Source organism: Pungitius pungitius, chromosome 8, assembly GCF_949316345.1.
Source record: "Pungitius pungitius chromosome 8, fPunPun2.1, whole genome shotgun sequence".
NCBI lineage: Eukaryota > Metazoa > Chordata > Actinopteri > Perciformes > Gasterosteidae > Pungitius > Pungitius pungitius.
The window spans coordinates 2,539,458-2,550,432 of NC_084907.1; the positions used below are offsets into that span (position 1 = coordinate 2,539,458).

At 46.8% G+C, this 10,975-nt stretch overlaps 1 protein-coding gene across 1 annotated transcript; it reads right to left on the minus strand.

The window, feature by feature from the left end:
* Positions 1-3,535: 3,535 nt before the first annotated feature.
* LOC119193983 (uncharacterized) lies at positions 3,536-10,673 on the minus strand. The gene is made up of 6 exons (XM_037447953.2): positions 9,913-10,673; positions 7,573-7,793; positions 7,170-7,272; positions 6,893-6,988; positions 5,725-6,239; positions 3,536-5,448 (listed from the first exon to the last, which is right to left on the minus strand). The coding sequence occupies exons 1-6, from the start codon at positions 9,952-9,954 to the stop codon at positions 4,011-4,013; spliced, it is 2,415 nt and encodes an 804-aa protein (XP_037303850.2). The 5' UTR covers positions 9,955-10,673; the 3' UTR covers positions 3,536-4,010.
* Between the last annotated feature and the right edge of the window lie 302 nt (positions 10,674-10,975).

The window sequence follows — 10,975 nt, forward strand, 5'->3', positions numbered from 1 at the left end:
ATACATTAATTCTCCTACTTTCCATGACTAAAGCCCAGCTTACAGCAGTGTGTTGTTAACGCATCAGTGAAAACACACAACCACCATGTCATAGCTAATTAAAATCTCTTTATTACAATCACATGTACATCATCAAATTCCCCCAAAAAGCTTGCTGTCGTGAAAATCACCCTGGTAACGGACAGACGGAGGTGGTGTTGCAGGCCGGATGGAGCGATTGTCAGATGGAGTAAAACGAGTGTCTCCGCTCCGGTGTGCTTTTTTTTCTTCATTTTACATCACAAGAGGACAGCGGATCTATTTTTAGCTCTCAGTGTCCTTGTGTAACGTCAGCAAAGAGTGGGAGGGGGCGGTGGTGGTGGGGGGTTCTTTTATCGTCATCCATTATTCAGACTGTTTGAGTCACAGCCCTGAGAGAGAGAGGGAGGGAGAGAGAGAGAGAGAGAGAGGGGGGGGGAACATGGAAACGAGCAGATCCCACGTGTCCCCCCTCCCGCCCCGAGGGCTTGAACCCTCGGTGGGAGGTGTCCGTTGGTGATGCTGATTTGAGGTGAACCTCCCTGTGATCAGCAGTGAGCTTTGCAGAGGCCCAGTTTAGCCTCCTTTGTTGGGGGGTGCTACGCATCGGAACGTAGAAAAACAAACTAAACAAAAACAAAAGGCAAAGGAGGAAAGAGGGAGATGTTTGCAACTGTTCAGGTTGCTACAAATCAACGCCTTTCTGTTTTGCCGTTTTTTGATCGGCAAATAAATGAACTGTATCAATAATCTCCCTTCATTTTGGATTTTGGACTCTTTCTCTTTTATTGGATTAATATCTATTCGTTTAGCAACGTGGATATAATACATAAATTGCACGGGTGCACCGCCACTGCTTTAGACGGAAATATCTTAACTATTTGGACGTATTTACCTGAAAATTTTTTCCGACATTCATGGCTTGATTGTGATAACTTTACATTTAATAAAAATGAATTGTTTCCCATCAGCATCAAATCTGCTTCATGTTTCAAGCTGTTTGACAAATGTTACTATGCCAATGTGGTAAACTGAGAAGGTCACCATGGTAACCATTCCCTGTTGAACATTGGCATGTTAACACTGTCAATGTGAGCATGTTAACATGCTGACGTTAGCACGTAGCTCAAAGTATAGCTAGCATTTTTTAGCTTTTTGATTTAGGCTGGTACGTCCCCTCTGTGCCCAAATAAGCTCAACACATCCTATATGTTATATTTCTAAACATGTTAAATTAATAATATTAAACATTTAAAATCGGTTGTTAGAAGGTTTTTCTCTTTTTGCTTCCAGTATTCCTGCAAACTTGTGCTAAACAAGTCTCTGAACTGGACGAGACGAAAACGTGTGACGAAACGTGTGACTCTGGAGACGAGGAACAAGGAGATTTATCTAAAATTGTTGTTGTGTTCCTTTAAGCAACGTCTGTGTCTGTGATTCTATTTATAATTCATGGAGGCCATGTTTGACATTCAGAACAAACTGAACCACTTTTCATGAATTTTGAAGATATTGTGAGTGTTAAACGTACTAATACTACAATGTCAATCTCTGTGCTGTATATACAGCCTCCATAACACAGCTATAAACCTACAGAATCACATGATAAAACACTGGAGGCGTCTGATGGCATCAGCGTGTCCCGTTGCCAACTCCCACTTCATCTGCACCTTCCGACAAAATCAATATGTACATGTCATAATGACACAAAACAACAGTAAAATTCAATTTATCCGTTTAAAGAGACAATAGTATTTACATTTGGGTTCACTGTTTGCAAATGGTAAATCAAAGTGTCACCAGTAACTCAAGTAGATTTTAAAGATCAAACAAACTGTTCACATTGGTTTCGTAACCATCACAAGAAAAATATTAAAATATGTCCAACACGATGACAATAAACTTATTTTTTTTTCTTCCCAAATCACTGTGAAAGTTCATAAAGAAAACATCAACACACACTATCTACGTTCCACTGGCCTCGGTCCCTGGTACAGAAAGGTAGGGGAAACTTTTTCGTATAAAAAATGATGTGCAAAAAGTTATTTTCTTAGGTCCCTCTCATGGAAAACAAATGTAAAGACATAATGTAAATATCTACATAACCTTTGCTCTTGCCGTTTTTAGATTGTAGGATTACTGCGCGCTTGCGGTGACTCGTCACATTTGTGCATCGGTATGATTTAAAACGAGTTACTGCATTCGATGGACCCCTGACAGGAAGCGCATACAACGCCGTCGTCGTCATATTACAACTATAGCTTGAGGTATTATTGCACTTTTTCCCAAACTGCAGATCTGGAATCAGAGGATTTCCGATTTACCGACGATGTACCTGCTTTTTAGTGGAATGTCAACACTGACTCGATCTCAAAGTACAGCTGCTGCAGAAGTTTGGACACGGCAACGTTGACTCGAGGTGTATCCTCTTGTCTTTGAAATTGTCTCCACACAGTCAGCGCATCACTGCAGATTTCAGTAAACATGCATAAGCTGTTGCCTGGGTAAGTAAATCTGTAAACAGCCCGCCAACAGCAAAGACACAAGCAGGAACAGAGAACCATGTACCATGAAGGGCAAACATACTATGCTGTGTCAGTTAACAGTAAGAATGGGAGGGGGGATGGGGGGGTAAATAAACTTTGTTTTAATTCTTAATTAATTGTGCGTTGTATTAAAAAGTAACCGCCAGTGGTGGTGGTTTGCAGTCGTCTTTCCACTGTTGTTTTTCACAAGTCTGAAATTCTTGATACTTCTGAGTGTAAATTGTGATTTCAGCACATGAGGCCAATGCGGAATGAAGAGCTGAAACACAACATTTTCTAGATTAAAGCCTCTGTGGCACATCGTTCCCCATCCCTTTCACTAGTGTTTAACAAACAAATAAATCAGGTTGCGTTTTACTTTTTTTCCTTTCATTTCAGTTACAAAAGCTCCCACCGATTTATATTTCAATTGTAAACAGAGTTTCTATAAAAACCATTTGGGATTTGGTATCAAATCTCGAGTTGCCATTGTCTGCGTTGCTACAGTTGATGTGTTCTGTGGCCCCTGATGGTAAATTCGCGGTAGGTACCCAATCGTTAGCGAACTGTGCACCACGCAGGACGGTATTGCTCCTCTCGTGGCCCGTTAGACGACTTCAGTCTTAACCAACATGTATTTTCTGATACTTTCTCCAAAGAAATAAACGTAGCGTCAAATGTAGCATCAAATGTAGCGTGAAACACGTGACGCAAACTTACGCGCGCATCCGACCTTGTTTCGTTGTTTATCTTTACAAGGCCGTGTCCGGAGTGCCGTACAGTGGTGACGCAGCCACCCATAAAGCTACCATTTGAGGTGATGCACGGCAATGACAGTGAGGTTCTCATTCTCGCACACGCATCCGTTAAAGAAACAGTCAGACATTTCCCGCAAATCCTCTCGTTTGACGTCTAACCCCGAGTCTCACGAGAGCATGGGTACCAGTTTAATTTCAGTGCTTCTGGTTCAGAGACTTAGGGGGGGGTGGGGGGGGGGACGGCTGAAGCCTCAGAAATACTCCCAAAAAAAGGACAAAGAGAGCACACACTGTTCTGTAAGTGTGTGGTGTCTGCCTGCAGAGTCACACTAACGTCCTCAGAGGGGGGTCTGCGTGGAGCGGAATAGACACTTGGATAGCTTAAGAGCTTTTTCTGCAGGAGATCAGGTCCAACTTTGGCTGCATTCATCGCCCATTATTTTAACAATAAACCGGTTCTTTGTTTCTACCGAGACCCACAATGAAGTTCACAAAAATCAAATTGGTTTTGAGTTTACCGTCAAGAAACGAGGCTTACGTTTTCTTTGGTCTTCACTCTGTATACGCGTTCTGGACTCTTCTCTGTACTGGACACGCAAAGATGAAACTGATATCCACCTTCTCATCTGACTTTGGAGAAGACTAAACACGAGGGTTTGCTTGGACGTTGTTACACACTTACACTCACTCACACTCACACAGAGTTGCGTTACACGGTGGTGACCGTCAGCAAGGAGCTGGTACACATCAAGTCGTCGTGGTTGTTCAGCCTGGTACCGTGAGTCAGCAGCTCCTCGACTGTCGTCCAGTCGTCCAACAGCTTCCTGTTCCTCAAGCGGCTCAGCTTCCTCTGACTGAGCTCCAGGACCGTGTTGCACCTCCCGTCTCCAAAACCTCCACCGCCTCTTCCGTCCAGCATACCTGCGTCTCCAACGGAGGCTCCTCCGCCTCCCCCCCGGAGGATGACGTCGCGTAAAGTCCCCCCTCGGGCCTGCATCTGCTGCTGCTGCCTCTGCTCGCGGGCCAACAGGAAGTGTTCCCTTCTCTCCATTCGACTCCAATAGCGTCCCATCAGCATGTCGGTGTTGGTCTCCTCGTCCGTGCTCATTCCGCTGCGCTCATCCGCCAGCTTGGACGCCCGGTCTCTCAGGAGCTGGTTCCTCGAGATCCGTGAGGTCGCGTTGGGTTTGGAGCTCGAATTTAGTTTTGGCTGCAAACCGCAACTGGGATTTGGGCTTGAACCCACATCCACGTGTCCTTTCTGAACATCCCATCCGGCGGCACAGCCAACCCCTGTGTGGCCCTCCAGGGTGCTATAGAGACCTCGTCCTCCCCCGCCGCCCTGGGACTGACGGTTGGCCGGTTTCGGCCACGTGTCGTTGACATCTCCGGCCTGAGGAGGGTGGACCGAACCCTGGAGTTGCTGCTGCTCTCTCGCTCGGCACCTCCCCAGCTCCTGCTGCTGCCTCTCTCTTTCCATCTCGGCCTGGAGCTGCGCCTCCCTCTCCCTCTCCAGCTCCTTCTCCTGCATTTGCCTCTTTTGCTCCAGTTCCCTCTCCATCTCTCGGTCCCTCTCCGCCGCCAGCTGCTCGGGCATCAAGCCTCTTTCTTGCGAGAGCCACCAGTCGTGGTGAGCGCTCTGGGCATCGGGGCTGTTGTCGTAGCGGTGCTCGTGGCTGTTGGCGGCCCTCATGTGCCCCAGAGCGGCGGGGTGTTGTTGTGGTGAGAGGGCCAGGCCTGCTGGGTGAGAAGCCAACACACCGGCCATCAGCTCCCCTTCCTCTGGCAGCCCCGGCGGCAGGACGTTGTGCGGCGGGACCCCTCCGCAGTGGTGCATGGTCGCCGCGCAGTAGGACGGGGAAGCTGGGTGGCTGGCTCGGCGGCGGTACTCCTGTGGAGGCGGGCGGTGGTGCAGAGTCCGGCTCCTCCGCAGCATCCCCACTGAACCGGAGCTGTGGTGGTGCTGCTGCTGCATGGGTACAAGGGATCTCCGGTCGCTGGAGGGGGTGCTGCAGGTGGAGAGGACCGGGGCAGTCATTCGTGAGACTCCGGCGTGAGCGTGGGAGGGGTTGAAGAGGGCTCCGCTGCTGGAGCTGTGACGGTTCAGGCAGGGCCGGTCGGCTTTGTGGAACTGGACCGATGAAACCCTGAAAATACAATCAAATTAGGAACATACCAAATTACAATATGTGCTTGAAGTCTTCTTTCTAGCCCCACAACATTGAGCCATATTTGGTTCCGGCTGTCATTGTCAATAGGTGTCACTGATCAGGAATCAGAAATCAGAAAGGGTTGCCTGAAGGTTACCATGGAAACTAGGTATTGGCTAGCTATCTTTTTTGGGTGTATATGCTACGTCATTTGGTCCTCCAATGACACCAATAGTCACACAGTGCCCGGGGTGTTACTCTACCAGCTTCTACCTGAAAAGTCCGCGAGGTGGGATGTCCATGATGGGCCCACCGTCCTCCTCCATCTCGAGTTGCAGGCGAGGACACTGAGGCTGCATGGTCAGCGTCTCTGGGATGGCCTCCAGGAGCTCGCGGTGGCTCTTGGGGCAGCTGTCACGCCGTTCCCGCCTCTCGCACGGCTCGCCCTGATGCTGCAGCCGGGCGTTGTACATCCGCATTCGCTTCTCCAGCAGCCTCTGGAAGTGCCTGAACTCCCCGGTGCTCACGCTGTAGAAGCCAGAGTCGCTGAGCTCGGAGGAAATAAAGGACTCAGAGGAAGGAGAGCCGCCTCCTCTGAAGCCCCCGCAACCCCCCGGGCCGAGGGCCCCGTGGGGATGGCAGTCCTCCATGCCTCCCTCCTCGGTCTCCAGCCCGGAGAGGTCCCCTTGGTGGAGGGAGCCATCAGTCCAGCCGAGACCGCTGTCGAGCTCATGGTGCAGGGGCAGGAAGCCCAGCGGCTTCTCCATCATGAAGTCGTCGTCGTCCGTCTGCAACAGAAGGCATCCTCAGCCCCACGATCATTTAAACAAACACCAAAAATACTAAAAATAAATGCGTCTTTTCATGTTTTATCTGCGTGGGAGCTTCTGAGTCATGACTAAATGTGATTGAAAAGAAAATGAAATGCAGAAGGTTTGCAATAAATTCTTGGTCAGAATCTTTTTTGATCTGATATTATTTTACTAATTGTGTCCAACTTTCCTACATGAATATCGGGCAATATTCAACTGATATATCTGAGTCTTTTTGGCTTATTTAGTTAAATAATAATAACATTCAGTCTTTCTGACCAAATATGTTCTTCCACTTCTCTGACTTTCCTACTTTGTCTCAGACATTTAGCCCCAAGCCTTTTGGTTCCTACTGAACATGTGAATATTTAACAGCTGAATCATATTATCTGATTTACAAAAAAATACAAATTCTCATAAATATTAATATTCTCTCAAATCCAACCTTTATTGCTTGTAATTTCGGGTGGTAACAGAATGCCTAACATGGTTCACTTGACACTTTATTAAAAATGTTGTTATTTATATTTACAGTGATACAAATTCTTATTGTATTTTGGATTCAGTACTGAAACTCTTATCTTAACTCACACAATTATTACAAAAATGATATGCAGTTATTTGGTTACCTGACTGTGGAACCCGTTGGGTTCCTCCAGGTTTGCGTTGCAGCATCCCATCAGGCAGTTCTGTCCCTTTGGTCCACGACCGACCAGTTCTGGATCCTAAAGGAATTCATGATGACAAAACGTTTATTTTCATCTATTGCTAATTGTATGACTCGTGTTAAATCCGGATCATACCGCCAATGCGAAGCATCCAAAGCTGATCATTGCTGATCCGATAATAAAGTATCCAAGATTGTTGAAATTGTAACATTTTCAATGTTTTTTTGGGGGGGGTCACCTGGTGGCCAATGTCCACAGTGTCCCGCGGGGAGCCGGACAGGTAGCTGTACCGGCCTGCTTCACAGTGATCTTGTGGCAGAGACAGATGGCTGTAATAATGTCTGAAAAAAATGACAAGGACACATAATGAAAACATCTTTAGGCCAAAGAAAACATGCAGAACTAGACACTAATGTACCCCATTTGTCAATCATTCACATTACTCTTGATACAATACTTTTGCACTCTTCATTTCAGGAAACAACGACATTCTGTTAATAGGTCAATTCAACGTACGCAATGTCAGCCTGCGAACCAAATCACCACGAAAAGTGATTAGTGGTGGAGTTTCTGGACGGATATTGTCACCATAACAGACTTATTATCTTTCTGTGTGTGTGTGTGTGTGTGTGTGTGTCTACCTGTCCTGGTAGGAGGGGCTGGAGGCGTTGAGCCCCGTCATCAGGGGCAGGGGCAGGTTGAGATGCTGCAGGTTGAGTGGCAGCGGCTCCCACATTCCTCTTTCGGCTTCGGGGCCACACCCCCTCTGACCCTTGATCTGCATGGTGATTGGACGCTGACTGGCCGCCAGGATCCGCAAAGCATCGCGCTGGCTCAGGTGGGAAAGACTCCGCCCACTTACCTGAGACGAGAGCAGAGAGGAAGAAAAGGGGTGTCATCTGAGGGATTTATTTCAAAAGTTAAATTTGAATGAAGCTAGAAAGCTTCTTAAAGTTGCAGAGGTTCTGATTATCTTCTGGAGATAAGCTAATATCTCCAACACGTTAGCATCCCACATCACCCAGTTTTTTAAATGTTTACCAATAATGTATTGATCCACAGTTTTTTTTTTTCTATCTTCTGATCATGCCAAAGAGTCTGATTATGATGAAAAAAGATTTGAAGATTTGAGAGAAAACGTCAATCTCAGACAGTAAAACCCGATGGATGAATTTCATGTTAATCATTTGATATCGAACTATTTACTTAATGGGTGGAAGCATGTGCATCCTGCGGCGTTTAGCATCAATAGCACTGGTGTTGGCTCAGTAATAGCTTACTCAATAAGTTCAGTCAATCACGGATTGATGCCGATGTTAATTAGCCGGATGGAGCTATATCAATATTCACATTTTATATTATGTATGATCAATTTAAATCAGCTGTGTAGGGGGATGCAATATAAACATTTAGTATGTTTTCTGGATCTTTCCTTACAGAGGTATAGTGAGTATTGGGCTACGGCGGCACAACACAGATGCTAAAGCTCTCCACAAAAAGGATTCTCGTGAGCATTGTAGATCGAATGAGCCGTTTGTGAGTTTTTTGCTGTGTATTCTGCTGAAGAAATAAAGGTAATGCTGCTTTGATTGCTGGAAGTGTATAATTGCCACGCTGCTACGACGACTTAAAACAGCCCATTAAATGTTACTTGTGAGCAATATATAGTTAAGACGCAATAAGGCTCTGAGAGCTCTGAATAATTGGGCACACAGCTAAGACACCACTCATAATGTAGTTTTAATTAATGCTCAACTCCTGACATTTGCTCCGGTTGCTCTTCTCTGCTCTTCTCAACTCACAAAATAATGTGAGCTTCAAAATCAACATTTTTTTGTGATATCTTTTTATAACACAAAGGAGGGTTACATCTATGGACAATTGGGTTTTATCTTAAAACTGGTTTGGTTGTTTAGTAACATACAACAAGGGGAGAATAATTGAGACTTCATGGTGAAATGTCATTTTGAAATGACTTTTTTTTTGGCCATATATTAATACCTGCACTCCAACTACCCAAAATATGTAGATCAGTTTACTGGTCACGCATATCAGAGAAACTGGTCGTCCTCAGCCGGGAGAAGCACACAGCCTTCTTTTGCTCTGGAGGAAAACCCTGGTGATGTCATTGTGATGTCATCAGAGTTACCTTTGCTTGGAATGCTGTAATGCTTTGCAGGAAAACAAAAAAATCTGCACGCTATCATTTTGACTGAACTTCTAGACTCTTTTCCTTTTACGCAACACACCATGAACTCAAAACTCACTATCAGCTGAGGTTATGCAACTGGGTCACAAGACACAGCTCGGCCTGCAGGCAGATGGTGCATTTTGTCCAAATCAAATATGACGAGCGTGAACATGGTGTTTCCAGTTTCCATTAAAGGGTTAATACCTACTAGCCGGTATGTGCCTCATCCTGCCTGGCCCACACGCACGTGCACACACACACACACACACACACACATATCTCAGAAGCCATTGAATTAGATGCGCAAACTGTATTTTTAAAATGACACACATGAGTCACCCTCTGCTACATTCAACCGGCGTACAAACACACAACACACACATAGGATGAGCTGAGGAGCACACAAAATGGCACCTGTGTGTGGATGCAGAGGAGGGCAGCAGAATGACGGCAAGCCTTCAGCGGATGGAGGTGACGAACACAGACCACAGTGTTGCACACAACAGGAAGACTCATATTCCCAAAGACACATTTGACATGATCTCTTTTTAAATTGAAACGCGCATAAATTAGGTTCATTATACAAACACACACAAATACAGAGTCCAGCAGTAATCATGAAATAGTGCCATTTTTGCATCAGCATCTAAGAACACGCACACACAACCTCTGTCTCAGACACACACTCACACCTCAAAGCGCCTCGCAGAGCTCATATCCATCTTCTCCAAAATCAGACGTCATGAAACAAACACGGAGTCATTTATAACACTGAGGCCGGTCGGCTCACCGTTTGGTCCCCCATCCACGGTCCGGAGAGCCAGCAGCCCATCGTCACGGCAACAGAGGACAGCTGCCCTGGTTCCTGTTAAATTCGACGATGCTTCCTCCGGGAGATCGTCTCCTCCTCCTCCTCTTCCTCCTCCTCCTCCTCCTCCTCTTCCTCCTCTCTCCCTCCGTCTATCTCTCCTCAGCGGGCCTTTCACTATCGCTCCCTTCTCAGCATCTGTCCTCTCCTCTCCTCACTAGCCTCCTCTTATCTTCTTCTTCTCTTCTATGTATCACCCCTTCTACCGTTTTTCTTAAGCGCCTCTATCCTCGGCCCTCCCCCTCCCCCACAGCTCCCGGTTTTAGCATCCTGCACACACCCATGCATGCATGCAGCTCCGCAAACATAAAAATATGCGCAGGCTCACACGGCGTGTTAGTAGACGGAGAGGGAAACACATGCAGTCACACAGCGAGGAAGGTGTCTGATTGGTGGCCTGTTGAGGGTCATCAGCCAATCGGAGGCAGCGGCCTCCCTCCGGGTGTCTTCCTCCCCGAGGCGAAGCTCCTTGTGAAGCCTCGACGCGTCCAAGGAGGAAGCCTGAGCTGCAGCGATGCTCACAGTAACCTGAGCGAAAACACCATCCGACCCTCCGTCTGCAGGCTGCTCGTCCAGGATTCTCCTGCTCGAGGCGCGCTGGGACGTGTTGTTCCCTGGGGGTCGAGAATGGTGGAGGATGTGCAGTCTGCACAAAATGATTAACAAATAAAGAGAGGGACACAAACTGGAAGAGCCCAGAGGACGGCTAGACCCGACGAGGGGGCCAAGAAACCTGCACTGAAGCTACAGCAATCTGCTGGACCAAACAAACCAACAAAGCCTCATGGAGTCTTCCGTCTCTCTTTTTGTTCATTTCTAAAAAAAGATTTGAACCTTCGGGGTCTTTATGATGGAGCATCTGGTGGTGTGTAGGAATGGCAGCTGCTGTTAATAACTGAGGCCAAAGCACTTACACACATCACTGATTCCAAAGGTTGAGTGCTATGAGCAATAAATGTTTAATAAAAATAACCACCACGATACC